At 41.8% G+C, this 24136-nt stretch overlaps 1 protein-coding gene across 18 annotated transcripts in view; it reads right to left on the bottom strand.

Moving 5' to 3' along the window:
- The window catches only part of MYCBP2 (MYC binding protein 2), a 298411-nt gene that overhangs the window by 151063 nt on the left and 123212 nt on the right, over positions 1–24136 (bottom strand). For all 18 annotated transcript variants that reach the window (XM_090023921.1, XM_090023940.1, XM_090023966.1 and 15 more), the window contains 8 exons: positions 20870–21074; positions 20356–20509; positions 17304–17476; positions 12098–12223; positions 11877–12004; positions 7207–7298; positions 4583–4717; positions 4416–4499 (listed from right to left, as the gene is read on the bottom strand). In XM_090023921.1, the coding sequence (XP_089880047.1) occupies positions 4416–4499; positions 4583–4717; positions 7207–7298; positions 11877–12004; positions 12098–12223; positions 17304–17476; positions 20356–20509; positions 20870–21074 (1097 nt within the window). The remainder of the gene's footprint in view (positions 1–4415; positions 4500–4582; positions 4718–7206; positions 7299–11876; positions 12005–12097; positions 12224–17303; positions 17477–20355; positions 20510–20869; positions 21075–24136) is intronic.

Genomic DNA, 24136 nt, shown 5'->3' with positions numbered 1-24136 from the left:
GAAAGAGCTGGAACTTCAGACAGCCCCAGAGACCAAAACACCAGAACAAGTTGATGCAGTCTATTAGATGGTGATAAATAACAGATGATCAACCATCAGTCACATAGTTGAGACAACAGGCCTCAGCAATGGGTCCATGTGTACCATCGCTACTGAAGATGAGATGTTGAGCCTTCATCAGAAGAAAGTGTTAACTTGATTTCTAGGGAAACTTTTTAAGGCAGTTTTAGGCAAGCACAAAAATTCACAAGAACAAAAACTTGGGATGAAATATGGGTTCATCACCTTGATCCTGAGGCAAAACAGCAGTGTATGCAGTGGGAAGTACACAGTTTTCACCTCTCAAGAAATCCAAGACAACGGCATCTGTTGGTAGTCATGGCCATATTTTTTGGAACAGTAAAAGGTGGGAATTATGACCGAGCACTTCTCAAGAGGAAAAACTATGCATCTGAACTACTTCGCTTACAAGAAGCCACTAAGAAGTACAATGGGAAGTTGACTTGAGGAAAGCTGCTTCTTCAGGACAATGCATTACCCGACTGGTTGCAATAACCACAGTGACAAAATCTGAACAACACAATGTTTCCTTTCTCATTTTCTGAAAGCCACTTATATAAAACCCATTATAGTTTGTCTAAGGAGACTAGTATATCCTTTCTAGAGCTATGGACACGGTGGGGTACAAACCACTACACACTTCTGAGGAAAATGGTTTCTTCTGCGAAGTGGACAATTAAGAATTAGTGGGTATATCTACACAAGACGCTGACTAAGTAGTAGCACATCACAGCATGGACAATGTTAATACGCTACTGCATAGTATTATTAGGCTACTGCACAGTGCACTTATTTAGTACTTGCTAATACATGGACTCAACAATACACAGTAATGACTGTGCAGTAGCATCTCATGAAGACATGCCCAGTTTGGTGTAATTGAAAAGTTAAGGGACTTTATAAGAAGTATTTCTGGTGGCCCTTCTCTTCTTGAGAGAAATGATATTGGCTTCTTCCCCCGCCCCCCAACAAAATGTCAGCAATTCATAGCCAAATTGCTGTGCATCATTGTATCGAGATGGACTTGACAGGAAAGAAAGGAAAAATAATAGTAAAAAAATTGAAAAGGTCATTGGGTTACTGATCCAAAAGGCTAATAAAGTTTAGGAAAGCTTCTAAAACCACCTGCCCCCCCCTCCCCCCCAGGAGACCAATCTCTGAGGTAATGGATTTGCTTAGGATATTTCACCTGACAAGCCACACGCTCATGCTGACTAGAACCCCAGCCCCCCTCATGTAGTGGTATTTGCTGAGGGTGGAGATTCTTAATTCCTCCCTTGCAAAGGACAATTCATTTGCTTCCTTTAAAGAAGATATTATAAAATCTTTAACTAAGAAACCAGTTGTGTAAGCTGGTAGTCAATTCCTGACCGGCACCTAATTTTCTGGTTTTATTTAAAAAGTTACTGTGTTGAAACACTTGGTCCAATCCACTTGACCTCTTTTAGGAGACAAGGCTTACTTTATCTATCAGGATAAGATATGGAAAATAAGTTGGTTATACTGCTAGATTCCTAGCGACAGATCCAGAACAGGTATCCATGGGGCTATATTTGAAAGCTCTTTTTGATACAAATAATCATGACATGGGTAGGAAAATACGGCAGAATAATGGCAGAAATAAAAAGCAGTGCTCAAAATGGCATGGGTTTCTTTTTTGTGAGCAATCACTGATACGTAAATTGCTCTTCTGTCCTGAGAGGTTGTACAAGTCTTATATAACCAGTGGCACATGAGACCACTACAAAATACAGTAAGTAAAGTTAAATCTTATGACATCTCTTAATTATGTGTGATCCTAATAATGTCTTACAGTGAGAAGGGTAAGACAGATTAGAGTTAGATGTCTAAGGAGCAAGCCACTTGAGGAAAAAAATGATATTGGAGTGAAGAAACCAGAAAATATACCAAGATACTGTCCATCTGTTACTTTGGTTTGGAATATAGGGTTTGAATGATACAGGTTTTTGATAATTAAGTAGAAGTGGTAACAACACTGACTTCACCTTCGAATGTACAACCAGGGGATTGCCATTCCTTTGGCTGCAGAATAGTGAAATATGGCTTAGAGCCTGAGAGACTAGCTCTTTCTCAGTACCACAGTCTCATAATAGTAATCAGTGGACAGCATATGAATTGGATTTTTACTATTTTATGAGAGAAGGACTGACATCAAGGTGATATCTGTGAAAAACCTTTATCACTCTGGATCAGTGATTCTCAACTAAGGTGCCACAACACCCAGGGGTGCCGCATACTAGCTATTTTGAAGGATGCCTTGAGGTGAGACGTAGTGAGGTATGAGGAGATAAGCAGGTAAGGGCAGGCTCAAACTTGTCCCTGCCTGGCAAATACCCTACCCCACTACCTGGCCCCTGTGCAAGAAGGTAAGCACTATATAGTTTTCAAAACTGGGTGCCACTCAATTCACTAAAGTTATGGAGGGGTGCCTTGAGTTGAATGAGAGATGCCTCAAGTCCAAGAAGGTTGAGAACCACAGATTTACTCCATTCCAAAATTAACTAAATATGCTGATCTATGGGCATGCTACACAATGTACCTAGTCTGCCCAGAAACTTACAAGAACAGGGCAAGAAAAATGCCAGCATTTTTTGAACACAGCAACACTGATTACTGACTGGGAACAAAGGGATGCTGCTTGCTTTTAATATTGTAATTCTAGAAGTTGCTTCAAAAGGTGCCTAATTTTTTAGAGCTATATTATAAAACACAATAAACATTAAAACATTGGAAATAAAATGGTAAAATTTACTCTTTAGAAACAAATTACTCTTTAATTACCTGTTTCTGAAGAAATCTCTCAAAGCTATGCTAAGAAACTTTTCTCTGAGGATGGAGCACAAGCTTTCCCAATCTAGGCTGGGGCTTTGCCTTTAGATCTTAGAAATCTAAAAACGTCTGTTTGAATTTTGCTTTCCAAATTATAAGTAAGATTTGTATTCAATTTGTATCCTCAGTAAGGAAAGATATCTGATCTAGGGTGAAAAAGTTACTAAAAGAAGTGCAAAAAAGAAAAAAAGGAATATGAAAGAGATGCTGAGGCCAGCTGAATGAGAACAGGCATAATACAGGATACAAAGCTCTCCTAAACAGCATAATATTTAATGAAGCATTTCAGGTCACATTTCAGAAAAAGGCAGAACAGGAACGGAAGAGTGAAGAGCAGCAGATCAAGAATCATAGCAGTAGATCAAGGGTCAAAGGGGACCTTTAACTCCTCTAGAGTTATCTGCTATTTCTAAATCAACCCTGACCAATGCTTATCCAGAGCCTCTTCTTGAAAACCTCTAGTGAAGGAGATTCCACAACTTCTCTGTGCAGTCTATTCCATTGTCTTACTGTTGTAACAGTACTCAAGCTTGGACTCAAAAAGGGAAGAAGTGAGATGTGGATGCAATACTTTTGGAGAAGGTGTTGCTACATTTTTCCAGGGTTAAGTGTAATAGAGATTACTCTGCCTTTTCTGGAATGTTTGGAGGCTGAATCCTCCTTGTTGGATATGAGTTATATCACAATGAAGACAACCCTTCAGCCTCTTGAGGTGAGGTACTTGGATTCATGCTGCTCTATATCTAGGAATTTTAGTGCCTTGGCCAAAGCGAGTCAAGAGGACTGAGTGATGAAATAAAACATTCAAAGTGATGCAACTGAGAAGAAAAAAAGAGAAGATTATGCAGTTAAAATCTTCAGTGCTGCTTCCTTAACTTTTCTGGAGTTGACAGGCCTTGCCAGCTGCCTGAATTACAGAGTAACAGTGATATTTGAGGAAATATATTTGTCTTTTATAAAGACAAATGGAAGATTTTATTACAGGGGACTATGTACTGCAGAACTCATGAGAAGGATGGTTTAAATAGAGTTTACTTTCTTGAGATCTTCAAGTTACACACCTTTCACTAACTCTACATGTGAAAGAAAGAACCAAAACATTCATTTTTGTGAAGTGAACTGGACAAGTTCATGTGACCCTTCAGAAATTTTATAACCGGAGTTGTTGAAAGTTAAGCAATAGTCACAGAAATCTTATGAAGTATATTAAAGAAAAAAAACAGCACTTACAGAGCTAGGATTTAAATTACGGAAGAAATATTATCATCTTTTGTTTTAACCCAAATGCCAATATTTAACATATCAGAATGATTTTTTAGAATTGCACAAAAATTGGTATGACATTTTACTTTGCTGTCTTTCAGCTATCCCTTAACTCTCCCACAAGTTTTCAAATATTCCATAACAACAGTTCTGTTTAGCACTATAGGCATACCTTTATAGCACTTGTGTGTTTACAAAAGATAACTTCTAAAACCAGCCCTGAAATAGGATAGGAATATTACCTGTACAGTAACTGAGGGATCTGTCCTGCATTAACATCTGTGCCATTATTTGATTTCTTGGAACTCTTAAACTGGAAAACAACACTGAAAGAAGAAAACACCACTGTCATTCAGGTAACATTAGCTGCCTTTTATTATACAAAAATTTGACAAAAAACAATAATTACCCATCATCTGTAGTAATGGATGCCTGACCATGAGATCCACAGTCACTGCTAGGCCCCGACACTCGTGCCCATGCTACGTACCACCAACAAGCTTGCAAGAGAACTGGTTCATCAAACATCATTGCATATTTTTCTCTGAAAGAAGAAAATATTGGGGGGGGGGGGAAGGAAAGGATTTAATGGACTGAACTCGATTAGTTCCAAAATAAAGAAATCCACAGACAATATGATTATTAAATATTAAATATGGTGACTATTTAATACCTATTTAGAATTAGAAAATGGAGATCAGCATTTTTAAGGCTCCTTCCACCTGTACCAATGCATTTTAAAGCCTTCTACTGCACCTTCCTACTTCTTGCAGTGCCTTCCCCAGGGGTCAAGAGAAAAATGGAAAATATTTGCTATTCACCTTTCTTCTAGGAAATTTCCAAGTAACTCAGCCATTTTAGTTGCCCCTTCCCTAGCCCAAGAACCCCCAGTCTCTCCATAAATAAAGGGATATGGTATTGCAAACAGAGTAGAGATTAGATTCATGCTATCAGAGAAAAAACTGAAACCTAACTAGGGGAAGATATGAAGACGTAATCATGCATCATGACAGCTCAATAATAAAGCAAGGAACTGAGATATTTACAACAAATGTAAAGAGATAGTATTGAAAGAGAACAAATTTGGGGTAGTTGTAACACCAGGAAGCAGAACTACAGGAAACAGAAGACAATGAATCAGACAGCACTGACAGTGGGTAACGAGAGCTGTGACTGAGTCAGAATCATTTGGGAACCAGTGAATGAACTGCTGATTGAACAGAAAATGAATAATTAATGAGCAGGTAGGATGGGAAAAGCAGATACAACTTAATCATAGTGGTATAGTATGGTTGTGCAAATGATACCCTGTGAGCAGTTAACATGGAGCCTACAGGCCCCAGAAGCTGCCTCTCCTGCTGTTCATGAAACCGAGTGGGTCAGAGATGTGGCACCTCAGCTGTGCCAAAGTTGAATAGTCCTGATGTAGAGCAACAAATTAACAGCAGGATAATGCAGCTGTCTTGTGTGATCAAGAGATAAGTATGAAGCAAATGCATCCCCGAGAAAGGCACGTATGAGTTTGGTTTTTTTAAATACTTTGGGATTTTAATGGCACCAGGCTGTGCATAAAATTGCCTATTCAGGAAATTCATAAAAGGCCAGAGCTCATTTACAGCTACTTTAAGGAAAGCTGTTTTGTTGTTGTTTTTACACTAGTACTACCATAATGGTATGGCAACCAAGCACTTTTTGGGGAACATTTTCTGTGTAAAAGTAAATGCATTTTTAGTTAATCCCTTTCGAAAACTATTATCAATTTCTAATAGAAGAGAAGCTAAACAGATCTCCAAGTAACGAGGCACTCCAAAATCCAGAATTAAAGTAGAGCTAGCTTCTTGAAAGTGGAAGTTGAATTGTGTACTGTTGCACGAATACGTCACTCCTAGTTGCTTAAAATATAAAAACAGGTAACTCCAACTCCCCAACACAGAGCATCCATACTGACAAACGTCAGTAATAAATACAGGTTTCCCTTACTTTACGTGGGGTCTGAATAAGCAAATTTGTTCTTATGCGATGACCCTTTTTACACCCAAAATTAGCTATATGCGAGGTAAGTCTGTAGGGGAAGGGATAGAGGGGATGCAGCAGGGAGCAAAGTAGAGGGAACTGTCAGTGGGTGCAGGGCACAGGATGGGGGTGCACAGCTCTTGCTGCTACGTGCACTATGGGAGGGCTGTGAGTGGGGGGCTCCGCCATGTGCTCCTGGATCTGTGCGTGGGATGAGAGCAGATTGCTGCTGTGGGCTGGGGCCAGCAGCGGCGCCGGGGTGGGTGCAGGGGGGTGTACACCTCACATATAGCAGCTGTGCTGCACTTGGGAGAGGAGGTTGTGGGGCTATGGTGAATTTTGTGGTGGCTGCAGCCCTGCTCCCAGCACCACCACCGCCTGCCCCGAGCACAGCACAGTCCAGCCCCATTGCCAGCAAGAACCCAGTGCCACCAGCCCCACTCCCTCTCTCACTGTTGTGAGCTTGTTTCCTTTTGAATTGGGTTCTCTTTCTGCAAATTCAAGTTATGCACAGTTTTCCGGGAACACGTGTACCACATAAAGCGAGGAAAACCTGTATGCATTTTTCCTACCCCCTCAACTATGAGCCAAGCAAAGCACAACATGCCCTTTTGATAATCACAATTTCACAGGATCAGACAAACCGGACCACACAATTCTACAGAGTCAATTCCATTAGGGACGTCTGAAAGTGCCTTTTTGACATTTATACATTTGAAAGTGCCATGGAAATAATTTCTTTATCCTTTCTTATCCAATTGACATAAAATTTTAAGTTTACATTTCTGCAAAAGAGCACAAGTGTGTTGAGGGAAAGCTTTCATTTCCTATTCGAGATCTCAATATTTAAACAATATATGAAATGGTATTTGTTGTTTATGGTTTCTACCTTTTTTTTTTTTTTTTTTAAAGATAAATGCACTACTAGATTACAGATTCTAATAATTCAGTTTACTTCAGCATACCAACGTATGTTTAAAATGTATGCCAAAATAAAAAATGCTAAAGGAAAGTAATTACCTAGCAGCACAATCGTATGCCAAAACATCGGTTTCAGCAAGAAGGTCTCCATCAGTCTCATGGTCTCCCCCATCTGGACCCAATTCGAACAACTGAAAAAAAGAAAATAAATATGTAAGATGCCTCTCCACCCTTGCAAATTCTGTTCCATCGTTCTATTTGCTTGTCATTCTTTCTTGCCTATAACTCTAGGGATCCTATTATTAACCATGTACTAGTATTAGTTAATGTAAGACAGTGATTTACCTCATGTACTTCAGTGATTTATTTAGATATTTTGTCTATACTAATCTCACTCTGGGAAACTGACAGGTTATACAGCTCATTCAATAGATGTCATATAGGAGTCCTATTTGTTACTAACTAAATAACAAATGTAGCGTGCTTGGCAGCTGGGCAACTAAATGTTAAATTTACACTACAGACTGTAGCATAGCACAGAAACATCCAAGCTTCCTTATGTGACTTAGCTCAGGTACTACAAACACTCCTGTCATGGCAGCGCACAGCTCATCTGAGCTAATTTATCCTGCTGAAATAAATTAACCCATACTGAACTCTGTGCTGCCATAGTTACACTGCTTTCAATACTTGAACTGATTTCAAATGAAGGAACTTAGGTTCCTCTATATTAGACCATAAACTGCAGTGTAGACATGTCCTTAATCTTACAGCCAAGTTAAGGGCAGAACGTTTAAGAAGGGTGAGAGGATTACTTCAAGCAGCTATTTTGCAGATCTGATGCACAAAAATATTCCTGAAGACTGAAGAGGCAGCCTGAGCACTAATTAAATGAGCCTCAATATTAAGCAAGAGAGACAGGTCATCCATGTGATGGATTGAAATACACTGGGTAAATCAATTAGATATTCTCTGGGAGGAGACAGTCTGGCTTTTTATCAAGGCTACTGAGATCAAGAAAGATGACTAAAGGATATTTGGGAGGTGGAGGGGAGAGGAGAAACGGAAGGACTGAACTGTTTGCTGTTTTTCCCCTTTTCTATAACAGTAAGAGGTTATAGTTATTTTCCAGATTTCTTTCTATCTGCCTGGTCCAAAATGAAATCTGAAACAATTTGGGAATTTGTAAGATCTCCAGACCACCTTCTCGTAATGAAATATGGTAAAAAGGGATGTATCATGAAAGCATGAAAATTTCAAATTCATTGACCGATCTGGCTGATGCAACAATGGACATCTAAAAGGCCATTCAGAGAATAAGGTATCTAAGAAAAAAAATCACAGCGATCAAAAATAGGATTCTTCAAGATCTGTAGGAACAAATCTTGTGTTCCGAAGATGGAAGCAAATCCTTGCCTTGTGGGCTAAAGGTGAACCAGTTGACATAAAAATTCTAGAAAGATGAAGTGAAAAGTCCATAATTGGACTAGTTGCGACATAGGAATACAGACACTACTATCTTGTCTGGAGTGAAAGATATGAAACAACTTAGGGTTTTCTCCTCAGTCAGTGAAGTCTCACTCCCCACCACATAAGCTCTTTGACACAGTGAGTCCTGAAAAGCACTCTAATGATTCATGACTGAATGTAGGGATCTCCGAAATTTGCGCTGGAAGTACACAGAGTGGCAGCTTCTTTAATCTTGGAGTTTCCCCATTCTCCCCCATCCTCCAACTGCTGATTGGTGGACAGGCCACATTATTCATCACCTGTGCCTGATGGCCGGGAGGCAAAAACTACTGCAGTTTTTACCTTCAGGACATCAGGCGCAGACAGTGAGTGATGAGTGACAGGACCCTCTGCCAATCAGTGGCAGGGGAGGGAAAGTTCCAAGATTAAAGAAGCTGCTGCACTGTACTGCGCAATCCCAGCATGAATTTCAGAGATCCCTATGATAAGAGAGGAAAAGAAGCTCATTGGAAGAATATAACAGATCTTCGGGAGAAGATGAAGGCTCCAGTGGTTCAGAACCTGACTCTTCACTCATTTCTTCTACTGTTACAGAAGGTCCAGAAATTTGAAAGCACAGAAAAGAATTAATCAAATTTTCAAAAGATCAGAAAGAAACTCAGGGCTGGAGAATGTGCTCCAGGTAAAAAACCTGCAGCTTAATGAGGTAATAAGGATATGTTCAGCTGAGTGAGAGGAGTACATTTCTTCTAATGGTGATACTGATGTTTAAAGGTGATGCTAAGGAATGAAAATCTTTTAACCTGTCATGCAGTACAGGCTATCAGCAGAACACAACACTAGAAAAAAAGACAGCCTCCATTAGTAAAAAATCAATGCTAATTGGCAATGCATCAGCTGCTAGTGCCAGCTCCAGAGTCATTACAGTTGTAAATCTTGAAGATATCTGGGCAGCTGCCTTGGACCTTAACTAGAGATTCAGAGCTGAACCAATACTGACAGCATGAGAGAAATTTGTGACAGTGAACAACTTTGTTGAGATCTCAAGATTCCCTTTCTTCAAGAAGGCAGGTCAGTGGTAGGAACCAGACCTGGTTGGGGGCTGTAATTTATCTTGTCTTGGTGGAGTACCACTAGTTTTCGTTGTCAAAGCAGCCATTTGGTTTTTGGCTTGTTGGTGCTGAGTAAAGCTTTTTACCAGTATTGCTGTTACCACCATAATCAATACCGTTAAACATCTTTATTACATTAATTGCTGGTTTGCCTTTAAGCACTATGTTCAGTACTTCACAAGAGAGAATAGCAGGTGGTCTGTGTCCCAAAATAGCCTACATCCTAAATAAGCAAGACAGACCCCAAGGTAGTAAAAACTAATTAATTTGGTCACAGCTATGATTGAGTTGGCATTTTCTGATTTTTATCATTCTGATTTTATACCTGTAGTAATAAAGAATCTGTAAAATGCCTCAGGATACCCAAAGGAGAAGGAACAAGTAATGTGTTTAATTTGAATGCATGAGAGAACTATGTAAAGAAGGCAGAGCAGGGTAGCATCTTAAAAACAAATTCACGGAAGCAGGGTAGGGAGCCCTGAGCCCACAGCAGGCAGCCTGCACCCGCTTCCCACCCCTGTTCAACCATGCTGCCCATGGCAGAGGGGAGCCAGGCTCCACATTCTGCTCTGCACAGCAGCCACTGCCTCCTGTATGTAGCAGCCAAGGTCTAGGCACTGCTGCGGGGGCCAGGGGGCTGCAGACCTGGGACCCTGACTCTGTATCCCTGGCAGCTGGGGGGCCCCCTCTGCCAGGGGAGTGGGGGGGCAGGTACTGGCATGGGCAGGGCACTGGCATACATGGGCTGCTCAAGGCCACAAAGTGATAGTTGCAACTGGACCTGTGTCCTAGTGAGCAAAGGGGGTAGGGGGCATTCTGATTTTCCCCATGATAAAAAACCCAAAATCATATGCCAAAATTTGCTGACATTTAGAATTTATTTTATTATAGAGAGTGAGGCACTGGCAGGCTTCCAAACTGCTTTAAAACTGCAAATATATCAATAAAATATTACATTCGACTGATGCTATTGATATCTATACCTATATAGCAGGGGCAGGCAATTATTTCAGGCAGAGGGCAGCTTATCCAGTTTTGGCAAGCTGTCAAGGGCCACATGGGTAGCCCCGTTCCTTGACAGGTGCCCCACCCCCTAGTCATCATCTTGGGACCAATGTCTCAGGGCCAGCACCAGTGGGGCCCAGAGCAGGGCACAGGCTGGCAGGGGTCTGTGGAGCCAGGTTGGGCTGCACCAGCAAGGAGAGGTGGGAGCTGGCCCGGCTCCATAAAGCCCCTGCCAGCTGGGACCCTGTACTCCTGCCACCCTGCTCTGGGCCTTGCCGGCACTGACCTCGGGACACCGGTGCGAGCCCCATGCTCCCACTGACTCCCACACCTGCTCACTCCTAGTGCCCCCTCCAGCCCCATGGTACAGGATGGGGGCAGTGTACAGCCCCAACCTCCTGCTCGCTGGCAGGGAAGCAGCTGGCAGGCAAGGGTGCTGAGCATGGGGAAAAGCAGCTCCTCCCCAACCCTGTGGCTGGCACTCCCTGCTCTAGCTACTCTCAGCCCACGCAGGGCTGTCCTGAGCAGGCACAGGCATCCCCACATGGACTGAGCAGCTGCAGCATGAGGCGCTAGCCACGGGGTGGGTGAGGAGCCGCTTTTCCCATGCTCAGCACCAGCTAGTAACCCGCCCCCACTGCCAGCCCGGGCCCCGCGCCAGCTCTGGGCTTGCCAATCGGGGCAGCAGTGCAGCGACAGCAGCTACTCAGCACAGAGGAAAGCTGCACCCCCTTGCTTGCAGTGCTGGGCAGTGTTTGCCACTGGTGCTGCCCAGCATGCCAGCTCCAGGCAGGCAGGCAGCTGCAGCAAACACTGCCTAGCACTGCATGTGGGCTGTATTTTGCCCACCCCTGCTATGTGGTGTTATTTCATTTTAATCACAGAAAAAACACTGATTTTACTGTTTTTAACTGATGATTTTTAATCAGAGATTTTGCGATATTTAAACAGAGAAAACCAGGGTCACTGCTCATGAGGCACTGATCCAGGACTTTCACACTAGGAAGCCTGACTCATGCTCCTTGGGATTTTTAAAATGTTTTGATGCATACATAGCCTTCCATAGACATTTTTTAAAAACACCAAAAAAAAGTAAACACCAAAAAATACCTTACCTATTCTAAACTGCATTTCAAAAGTCCTGGTTTTAAATCTGTAATTTGAAAAAAATTAGACTATTACCTTTATTTTAGCTGTGTATTCACCTCTCCCTCCAAACAGGCCTAGACCACCAAGTAAAATATCAGTATCCGCACAGAAACGTATAGCTTCCACTGAATGGGCTGAGTAACCCCAACCTCCTCCATGACCTACAGGGGAAAAAAAGTTAGAGAGTTATGTTTAAAAGCTGTCATTCCACAAAGGGGATTTGTTTCTGCAACAAAGCTATCCTGTGTACATACTTTCAAATCTGTTAACAACACTATAGTCTTCTTTGGAATAAACTTTCATTACTGCTTGAGTCTCCTCTTCTGTGTTTGTTACGCCCATTTTTAAGTCCTGCATAGCAGCCAATGTATCGAGACAACCTGAAAGAAAATAAAAACAAATATTCAAAATGTATTACTGGAAGCCATAAATCAGACTCTACACCAAACAGTTATGGAGAGAGAAGTTCATGAAGATTTAAAATATCAGCAGCAACACAACCTAACCTGTCAAGCACACTAATATAAATGTAGCAAAATACTAGTACCATATCTAGTTATGGCCAGAGAAGCCACTATGGGGAAATACAGGGGTTTACCACTGAAGACAAACACTTGACTCGGAATTTGCTTGTGTGTTAACTAAGAAACATTTAAGGTAGGTCTACTACGAACATGACTACACATTGTCCTATGGCAACATAGTGACGCAGTATGTTGCTGTATGGCACACTACGGTGATGTAGCGATCACTCAGGTCTACATGTGATCGTGAGCTCACTGTAGCAGCGAAATCTACCCATGCACTGTGCACACAGTGCAGTAACCACCTACGCTGTGCTGTAGTACTTCCAAAAGGAAGTGCTGAAGCACAGCACCGTAGCAACGTTGCCATATGGCAACATGTAGACATGCCCTACGTGACCAATTGCATACCATATCTTGACACTCTTACATATTTCTCTTTGGCTTCATGTGTTCTTTTTATGGAGAAAGGAAATAAAGTACTCATTTGACACTTAATATTTTGTCTCTAAATATACTCCTATACACTTATTATTTAGCTTTATTCAAAACCAAATAGTAAGATTAGGAAGGAGAACTATACACAGAAAACTGAAATTAGGTCTAGAAATTTAGTGCCGCAAAGGCATTTGGAATAGAGCGATAAAAGAGACTAACAGGTAAGACAGATCACTTTATAACATGAAGAAGGTCTTTATCTATATGTTGGCTAAACAAAGGGTACAAAGGTGTAAAAGACAAAGCAAAAAGTTTAAAAAAAAAAAGGAATAATAATTATGCTTCCATTGCACAAGTAGGAGTAACCTGGAATTAGTATGAAATTTTTCCTGTGGCTTTAATTTCCTTTATCAAGAAATATTTCTTTAAAAAATAGGTTTAATGACAGAATAATAGCCTGCTGAAGGAAATAATGGAAGTGACAGAAATATTTGTAGAAGAACTCTAAAGTTAAAAATATCATTTTTAAGCACTTAAGTGTTCTTATTTTAAATGTAGCACCTTAGATTCACAAAGCTAACAGGGAGGGTATTTAACAAACACCATATTTCATTGAAGGTCACACTTTTGCATTCACTTATGGGAACTGAGGTTGGTAGCAAAAGCACACTATTTTTTTTATCCAAGTTGTCTTTTCAAAGGTGAGGAAACATCCTCATCCTGAATCAATTTCTCTAGCATCTGTAAGGGCCCTGGCACACATTCAAATTAAAGCTGGATAAAACTCAGCCATTAAGCTGTTGCACATTTTCGAGCAGTAGCTTTGTAGGTGTTTTTTTTTTCTAGCAGGGTAGACATTTTTATGGCATTAAAATTACTTGCATGTGTGGCTGGTCTAAATTTATTGTGTGATTAACCAGATAATTGCATAATACTGTATACGTAATATGTGGTAAGGGCCTAAAAAAGTGCACACCCAGGAAACTCTCTCATCTCCTTCTCTGCCACTACCTAGTGCAGACAAATAGAACTCCAGTATGGACAAAATGTAGAAGAGAGAAGTAGGAATGCAGAAAGACAGCTTTCCAAGAACAACTGCTTTTTCTTCCCTAGAACTGTATTTATATTCACACTTGTGGGAGACAATCAAATAATGCCCAATGGATGGAAAGTGGACAAGGAACATGTTAAAACACAGTCTGAACTACTTTTTCCCAAGCTGGGCACTGGAATGCTATATTAAACACAAAGAATAGTGCAAGGAATGGACTGGCCAAGTTGTTCTATGCATCTCCAAGATTAGGAAAGGCTGAAAAATACAGCCATAACTATGGTGGCATGAGTTCCTTCACATGACAGTAACTGGCATCCTAAATCAATTGAGCAAATTTCTACTTAATTAATTCATTAAAAACTGAAGACTCAAAATGGTTGTAATAAATTTGTCCTGACAAATACAAATTTCTGCATTTTTTGGCTCCAGGTCTCATTTGCAGTTCCACCAAGCATACCAGACGTCTCATGCATACCTGACACTAAGAAAACACAATCGTATAAGGGGTACAAAACAAACAAACAAAAAAACAGAACAAAAAACTGTCACTGTCCCATGTGCAGAAATCCAACTTTAAGAACTTAAGGAAAAAAACTGAGGAATTTGGAATACTGCTTCGCTAATGTACAATACACCAAGTCAAAAGGAGGATTACAAGGCGTAGAGAACTGAGTATCAGTACTTGAAGTGGTCATACCGTTACCTTCCTGGCCTTGTAGACTACTAAGGTGGTTTCTGGGTGGTGGCCTACAATCTTACACCTAATTCATGCATTTGGTTTCTAGTAGGTATGGTTATAACTGTATACTGCACCCCTTGCAACAATGCCACATGACTGGTTAGCTGTATACGTGACTTTTGTGGGTGTTTTTAAAAAAAAAGACTTAGTATACCTAACTCAACTCACTACAGAAATCTAGCAGAGAAACCCATACAAGTGAACAGCATATGAGGTGCCAACAGTAGTGCATGTACAGTACTGTGAAATATGTAAGGGCGCTTGAAATTTTTCCATCAATAGCCACAGACTGCAAACTTTATCTTGCTGGTTGTTCAATTTTAGCAGATCTCTTTGATCTTATCCCATGGATCTGGTAATGAGTAACAGTGTACAAGCTATAGTCACTATAATCATTTCACACATGGCATGTACCTCCAACTGGAAGGCGTTAGTGAAAAGCCTGTAGTATTCGCGTCAAAGCAATAGATAACAGGGGCACTGGCAGAGATGCACAAACCTGCCTACTGGCAGCCCAGAACACAAATACTGCATACTTAATCAAGAAGGTAACAGCATCTTTCAATGAACTGGATAACCAAATAATCGTGGTTAAGCCAGGTTGTGGGCACCCAGTTCCCATCTTGCCAGTAGAGCAGGAGCCCACGATCATGACTGCGGGCTCCCCCTGCACAAACAAGTTGACAGTCAGGTGCTTGACTTTCAGCTAGCACTGGGGACCCAGGGAGACAGTTTAAACTCCCATGTCGTCCCCAGAGCTGGCCAGCCAATGATCAGATTATCACTGGAAGACGGGCAATGCTCTGAAGTGGTCCCAATCTGCCACTAGCTGGCAAGAAGTACACAGGGATTTGAGCCCTGGTGCAGTCCCTGCCCTCAAACAACAATCATCAACAGGATCAGGACCACATTGCGGCCAGCTGCAAAGCCCAGTGGGGTCCACCCTGCCCCATATTCAATTTAAGACTCAATGGAAACCAGCTGCAAAAGTTATTATAATAAAAGTGAAGTTGGTTTCCCATTTTACTAACTGATTAACTGGTTAATCGTGTCTTTAGCGTAACATCTGTTTGTAGCCTTAGTCTTAGTGTCAGGCACGAACTGGTGATGACATAATGGGTTAACAGCCAAATAAAAAAAAGATGAGGCTGAATCCCAACCAATGGCACATTGTGTGAGCCACCTGAGCATCAATAACATCAGAATAACCCATGTGTGATCATGAATATCAGAATATTATGTGTGATCATGACTGCTGAATGAACTGCTATATGATTTTCTTTAAGTTGTCTTTACAAGTCATCCACAAACATTAGGGTACAATTGCAAAGCAACTGCAGAGAGCAGCCAGGGAAAACTGGAAAAACTAAATAGCAAAAACAGTCACAGGAAGCTGAGAATGAAGCTAACAGTTATTTGTCTGCTGCCAACTATTAGTGATACTGAAGAAGAGCAGCAAATCTTACCATGCTGGACACTGTGCATCTTAGAAAATTATTGGCTTTCTATCTAGGCAATATCAATACTAGTTAGATGATATAGCCATTGTGCTTCTGCTCAAACAAAAAACACAGCTCTAAAAATGTGCTGGCCAGGCTGAAGTCAAATACATATATCTTGTTGGCTTCAAGGAAGTTTACAAACTGATGCAGGCCTTAATGACACTGGGCAAGTTGATGAGCTGACTTAACTCAGGCACTGACAGCATCGATTTAGAACTATCTTCAGCCCAGTTCCCAGGGTGAAGTCCTATTGCATGATAGGGATTTTATGCTCTGTCCCCACATATTGCACATTCTGCCATGCATGTCTGGCATGGTACAATGTGGGAGGAGGTATAAAATTCCTCAGATCTCAATCATACCATTTTAACTTTTGCTAGTACCCTTGGATTATGCCTCGTTTCCTGTAAATACAAGGAATTTTTTCCCTAGTCTTGGTCACATACCTTCCATCTTCTCTCTAGATAAGTCAGTCAAAAGCTGTATGAAACACTACATAGATCAATTAAACTTTTAGTAATGGTACATCATTTGATTGACTGTGGGACTCAGGACCAGGTCTTCACTGAAATTAGTAATGACTTTATCAAGTAGGGCAGGATGAATGGAAAAGTCAGTCCCAAAAAGGTTGAACTCTGCGGTTTTGATACCCTATAAACATGGCCACTTTCTTTCGATGGACACTCTTAACAAATTGACCTTCCATTCACTAGACAAACAGTGATATTGTTAAAATTAGTTCCACGTATTTCCTTTGCCTATTTAACAAAAAAAGCATGAGACTGATCTCTGCATATGCCTGAACAAGAAGCCATTTTTAAAAGGTTCCTGGAACTGCAATAAACTCAGGCACATAAACATAATTAGCAACTATGCCTCACCCCTGTTTTAGTGCATCATCCTACGAAGGATAATCTCTATCTTAGAAATTGAAGAACCGTCTGATCAACTCCCCCACCTCCCACACTAGTTTGCACAAAAAAAAGATATTTAAAGAAAGGTTAGTAGGCTGTTCAAAAATATTGGCTAGAATATTCTGCATCTGCCACCCTAATCCTGGAAGTAGTTTAATCATTAAAAAGACTAAGAAAAACAACGAATGTTTTTTGGCAGTTAAAAAGCAACAAAGTCATTTTATTTGTATTCTATATTATATTACATATCTACTATTTTTATCTTTCCAATTCACCCATAGAGTTGTACCTAGAATGTGCAAAGCTGCGTGAGACCTGGTGGTTAGAGCTTTTGATCCTGTTGGAAGAGCAAGTTCTGGACTTAGAATACTACATCGTGATTGCATGTCTGGAGCTGAAGGAAGCCTGGAATCAGCAACAACTGCATTGTAACTCCACAGTTCTCTAGCATTTGGTCGAAACCTGACCACAAAAAAAGACAGCAAAAATGTATCAAAAAATTTAGTTTACCAGAAATTTAACTAAGCCATTTAAACATCCTGAAAAAATTGTAATCCCAGTTCTTTGTATGGAATGTTAGGATTTTTATGGAATGTTAGCTTTTTTTTTAATTAAATATGACAGTAACCAGATTCTTAATATCCTCAAAGACAAACAAGTAAAATAATAGATTACAAAACTCAGATTACACGAGAGACTTTGCAGTCGCAGTAAGAGACAATAATGTATTTCCTTACCTAAAGAACTAAAATCTAATTAAAACTGTCATGTGACAAGCGACAATACCAAACAGTATGGGATGAGGTAAAGAATGACATTTTCAAGTGAAAGAAGATTATTCAGTTTAGATGGATATAAATCCTGAGAAAGCTGATATATTTTAGGTTTATTTTTTCATTTTTAAGTGGATTGAATTTGCTTGTGGATATCCCACTTGAAATGGGTAAGTAGGAAGCATAATGGAGTACAGTAGCCTTAACACAAGGGATGAAGAGGACCCTCATGCAATACAGCAGGGTTGTCCAACATTGGACTACGATCAGCAACCAAGGTTTAACTTGCAGCTCCTGAGCTAGCAGTCTGGGCACCACCAACTCCCATTAGCTCTCCTGCTGCTACTGCCACAGTCTCCAAGATCCCTCTCCCCCTGCTGCTCCACCAACTCATCCCACCTCTGGGGAAAAGGCAGCATGGCCCATGGGGCTGAGGAATACTGTGGCTGCAGCAATTCAGGGGACGGCCCATGGCATGGTGTGACAGAAATTTAAGAGCATGCCAGCATATTTTCACTACTTAATCCAATTCCTGATCCTATATGAAGAACAAGCCAATCCTAACAAAGAATCTAAGCTTCTCTGAAAAGGAGAGTGCTTATAGTCAACTGCTGCTGTTACTGCTTCCTACTCTTCCAGATCATTTGAAGATTGAGACAGAAATTAATCTAACACCTGCACTTTGGTCATACTTGCAAGATTACCTCCACAATGATGACTGCTAGAACTTTTACAATTAAAGCTCCAATTCTGATGTCATCATTTGAATCTGGTGGCAAAAGCCCTGGAGCAAAAATTTATTGCCTTAATCCTCATAATGTTCAAGGGTGGTGCAGTTCATTGTGGAATTGTGGAGACTGGAGAGGAAGACACTGTGCTAACTAAATTTGGAGATTAGGGCAGACTGTTCAGATCTAGGCTGGGGAGAAGGGGGGGCAGAGAAGAGAATAAGACTGAATATTCCTGGTACACAAGGAAAAGAAAATAAGATCACCCAAAGGTCACACAGACCCAGGAGAGGGATGATATTATAGGGCTCTTGTACACAGGACAAAACGGTACAATGTGTTTTTGCAGTTTAACTGCATTATGCTGTACATGTGCAGGCTTTTTTTTTTATGATTTAAGTCAGTTTTACTGTGTTGCAAACTAAACCACATTTGCATGTACTTTAGTTTACAACATAGCCATTTGTAACATTGCAGCCTTTGACAGTGTGCCCTCCTCCCCAAGGAAGAGGCAGGCTGAAGGCAGAAACAGTGAGGGGCCAAATGTTTATTTATCCCCCCTGCAGAGCCTGCCCACATCTCCCATAGCTAGAAGGGAAGCTGCCAGTGGGCTATAATATGCATGGGGTCCTGGGTCCTTCTTTCTGCAGTGGTAGTGCCCCCTGGGGCTGCCCAGGTGGGCTGCTAGCAGGCAGGTGCTGCCCCAGCTTGGGCTCAGGGAACAACTGGATTGGGCTGGGTGCTACCTTCAAACTGGGGCAGCACCCATGGCCCTGGGAAGTGCTGCACCATGAAGGAAAGGTCCCCCTGCAGTTCATAGGGCACCTGCAGCTTGCTTCCTGGCTGCAGGAGATGCAGGCAGGCTCCATAAGGAGAGGTAAAAAAAAAGAGGAAGGATCAGGCCCCTCACCCTCACTTTTTTTTCCCCACCCCCTCAGTGGAGCCTGCCCGTGTGAGATGCTGTTGGGCCATGGAGCCCCTGAGCTCCAGGAGCCTTGGCCCTTCCCTCCACAGTGGCACCCCCTGGGCAGGATGCTAGCTACACAGGTGCTGCCCCAGCCCACAGGCAGCACCCGCTGAATCCAACATTTCCCTGAGCCTGCAACGCTAGAAGCCCACCAGGCACTGCTCCCTGTGTGAGCTCAAGAAAGAGTTGGATCTGATGGGAGCTGCCTGCCAGCTGGAGCAGCACCTGCATAGCTAGCGCTCAGCCCAAGTGGCCCCGGACTGGCACCATCGCCGCAGAAAGAAGGATCAGGCTTCTCTGCAGCTCAGAGGCTACACAGCCCAGCAGCAGCTTGCATGGGCAGGTTCTGCTGGGCGGCAGGAAGGAGGAGAAGGGAAGCAGCAAAGTGCCTAATCCTTTTCCCTGGCCTGCCTGCCTCTCCCACAGCCAGGGAGCAAACTGCTCCTGAAGGGTCTGAGCTGCAGGGGTCCCCAGACCTTTCCTTCACTGCAGTGGTGCTCCCTGGGGGTACCACTGCTGTGGAGGGAAGGACCAGGGTACCCCCACAGCTCAGGGGCCACTCAACCCACTGGCAGCAGGCAGGCTCCGCCAAAAAAAAAAAAAAAAAAGGATTGCGTTTTTAATCATCATAATTAAAAACCTACCGTTTCAACTTAGGGGACTAAATCCCCATCACATGTACAAGCAGCCACAGACAAGAAAGGAGCTGTTTTGGCTGTCTTAAGCTTAAGGAAAAGAGCCAAAGAAAAAAAACACATAAGAAACTGAACAGTAGGTGATAAATGATAACTGAATACATGCAAGACCAGTCACAAAGCTTGTCCTAATAAATGAAGTTTTCATACTGACACCTCCTTTCAACAAGCCAGTTACCTCCAAATAACATCATAAACAGGATCCAGACATACACCAGACCCTTGAAGATCTTCCTGTTCAGAATCATTAAATGTTTTGCAACTGCCATCCACTTTATTTATGAGAAGACACTTAAATGGAGGAGGCTCTGACATAGAAGCAGGTACCAAACCTAGGAAAAAAACCCCATTTATTAGACACCATCTTCCATTTGTTCAGTAATACTATTATTATAATGGGTGCACTCATAACTGATACTAATACAGTATATTGTGTGGGGGGTAAGATTATAATGAAATATGTAAATGCAAGATTAGCTTGGAAATATCATCAAATTTTCAAAATTACTTCTAATAAAAATATGCTTTAAAGCAACCAAGTATGTCACATGCAGGAGAAGTACTCCAAGAGGAAAACAGTCACATAAGGTTCAATTTTCTTAGTTTGAATCTCTCATGCTGACACATACTCCTTGAATTATAGTATTTAATCTGATTTACAGTATTTATAGTATTTTTAAAAGAGGTCTTACCTATTATATGCCTGCTTGCAAAGATCTCTGACGTGGCCAGCACATGAGAATTAATGAGAGCTTCATCAATCCGAAGAAAAGTCTGGTCTCCACTTGCTCCAATCCATGTAGCTTTGCGCCCATATTTAGATCCAATATTAGGCATAGGTGCTGGTTTTGCATTCCAGTATGGCATATCCAGAATTGGCCTGCCAAGCTGTCCTTTCTAAAGTGAAAAAAATTAAGCATTAATAAATACTAGCCACAACATTTTCATATAAACTAATAATCATATATTTGAAAATAAAAAATGGGTTCATTGAGAAAGATGGCTCAATAAAAGTTTACTTCACAATACTATCACTGTTGCATTGAAGTACGTGATATATATATATAAAAAAAAAATATGAAATTACAGAAGGTAGGTAACATTAAGACACATTCAAAAGTGATCCTAATGGGTACCACAAACAGACCTCTCCTTATAGTTCTTCAAACCCATCATATAGCCAAAGGCCACTCACATTGTTCAATCGCCTGTGTGTTTTACTAATTATAAACTGTATGTTCTTGTGCTGTGTTTGTACAAATATCAATATAACTGGTTGTTCCATAAGCACTAGTGAAAAAAATGTGCTTAAAAATAGCATTAAAAGCTAGGTGCTTATTGATCAAGATTTTTTTTAGCAAGTTGGCATTCTCCATGCTGCCAATTTGCAGTGGGCCGAGGCAGGCTGGGGGGAAGCGGGGAAACTGACACCCCTGGGATCTCCCGGTGTCAAAAAAAACTTGTGCCGTAAGAAAGTGGAACGGCACACATGCTGGCAGTGTGCACCGCTAGAAACTGGAGCCTGGCTGGATAGAGCCGCACTCTGGCTGCCAGCCAGGCTCCGGGGGCTGTGGTTACAGCCCCCGGAGGTCCTTACGACCCCAAGTAAGGCTGCTGGGGCCAACCCAGGTGCTGGCCCCAGCCTCCCCTACCCCATCTGGGGTAACGGGCTATGCATGCACAGGCATTTCCCAGGGACAAACAGCAGCAGCACATATTGTTCCGCTGCTGTTTGCCCCTGGGGAAACGCATGCTCTCATTTGTGGCTCACTGCTAAGTGACAAATTGAATACTGCCACGTGCATTACAAAGCAAGATCTAGGAGTTTTGGTAAATCATAGACTCAATGGGTGTGTCTACACATCGCCTTACAGTGACGTAACAATGTGCTATGGTGATGTAGTGATCACGCAGTTCTATACATGATCGCCAGCTACATCACCGTAGCAGTGCAGTGCACTTCCCTGGTATAGCGCGCTGCTATGGTGACATAGCAGTGAAATTTAACCATGTGCTATGTGCACAGTGCATTAACTGCCTCCACTATGCTGTGCTTTAGTACTTCTAAGCGGAAGTACTAAAGCATGGCATTGTAGCAACGCCACCATACAGAGACATGCAGATGCACCTAAGGAGTCTGCCACCTGATGCAGCTGTGAAAAAAGCAAATGCAGGTTTGGAATCCATCCACAGGAGCTTTATATGCAAGACACAGGAGGTGTTATTGCCTCTTTACTCTGCACTCGTTAGGCCTCATCTAGTGCAGTGTGTGCAGTTTTGGGCTTCATGTTTTTAAAATGTGGAGAAGTAAAAGACTATCCCAGATGTGGGCCACAAAAATGAACAAGGACCTGGAACACAAGCCATTTCAGGAGAGGTGGAAAAAGATAGGCACGATTAATTCATGAAAAGGAGATTAAGTAGGGGCACATGATAAGCAGTCTTCAAATATCGTAAGGGTTGCCATGAAGAAGGGCTGGCTCTTTTCCATTCCTGCACAGAGTAACAAGCAGACCAAAGGCTTGAAGTTATAGCAAAGTAGGTGTATATTAGCCATCAGGAAAAAAACTTCCTTGTTAGAACAAGGCAGCTGTGGAACCTCTGGCCTTGGAGGTTTTCAAGAAACTGGATAAGCATTCATCAGGGATCAGGAAGGAATTTTTTTTCTTACAGGTGTCAGAGGTTTTTTTCATCTTCAGCAAGTGTGGGTATGGGATGCAGCCAAGGCTAGGGATTTTAACTGAGGTGTGGCAATGCTCCCGCTGGTACTGAAACCCAGAGATTCCTAGCTAGAGGCTTTAACCCCTCCCATGATGGACACATTTGGGATCAGGAAGTATTTTTATCTCATGATCAGATTAGTAAGGAATGTGTGGGAGTTTGCCTACCTTTGTAGTGGGGGGAAAAAGGAGGGAGGGGGCCTTCTTCCCGAGATCCCTTGCATGCATATTAACAATCCTTGCAGCTGCAGAACACTGCCCTTGTCTCCCTGCTCTACATGTGTCAGGTTAGGGTGCTTTTGGTGTCTTTGGGCAATAAGTCTTGTCACTGTGCAACAGAGTTGATTATATAATTTTAGGAATAGGTTAGACATGGACTTCTATGGGACGGTTTGGATAGGGATGATCCTGCCTCAAACAGGAGATTGGACTTGTTAACCTCTGGAGGTCCCCTTCCAGTTCTATTTTTCTACGATTATGTGACTAATTTCAGCAGCTTTGCCTGAGACACTCCAGTTATTTGACAGTAGCTAAAACAGATTCTTTTCTTATCCAAATTCACCTTTAGGGGACTTGTAGAACATGACACATGATTCAAAGGAAGTGAAGGCTGTAGACACAATTTTGCATAGGAAAACAATGATTTCTGACTTCTTTTTTTCTAAGCAGGGGACATCTGCTTGATTCTTACTAGACCACAAGATAGACTTAACCCTACAAAGCTCAAGAGATTCAGCATCTATTTTTCTCTCCCCCACACCATAAAAGCAGTTTAAATATATTTTAAGGTATGTAGACTAAGGCTAAAAATTTAAAAATTGCCTAAGTGACTGACGAGTTTAAATCTAATGCAATATACATTAAACTTCCTTGAAGGATAGTACACCTTTCTTTTTCTTTTTTTTGCATGTCACATGTCCCTATATATAATATGCATCTTGATTTTGAGGGGAAACCTGGAAAAAAAATTCTTTGATTTGGGAATGTGAGTGGACCTGATGATTTCACGAGGTCCCTTTCAGTCCTAAACTTCTGTGAATCTGTGAGTGGCAGCAGCTAGGGAGCCGAGTTTGCCTCTGAGGCTGCTGCCAGCCCTGTGGACTGGCTGGGCCAACAGATCAATCCATCACGCCAGTTCCAGGGCCACACACTGAGTCGAGCCCCATACGCTTGTTTCTACAGCCATGTGCCAGGCTGGACCCACTAAGCAGAGTCCATGACTACATACTGGGTCTGAAG

The sequence above is a fragment of the Crocodylus siamensis genome, chromosome 1 (genome assembly GCF_052110815.1).
Source record: "Crocodylus siamensis isolate JL-2025a chromosome 1, ASM5211081v1, whole genome shotgun sequence".
NCBI classification, from domain to species: Eukaryota; Metazoa; Chordata; order Crocodylia; family Crocodylidae; genus Crocodylus; species Crocodylus siamensis.
This window is presented reverse-complemented; position numbering and strand designations above follow the sequence as displayed.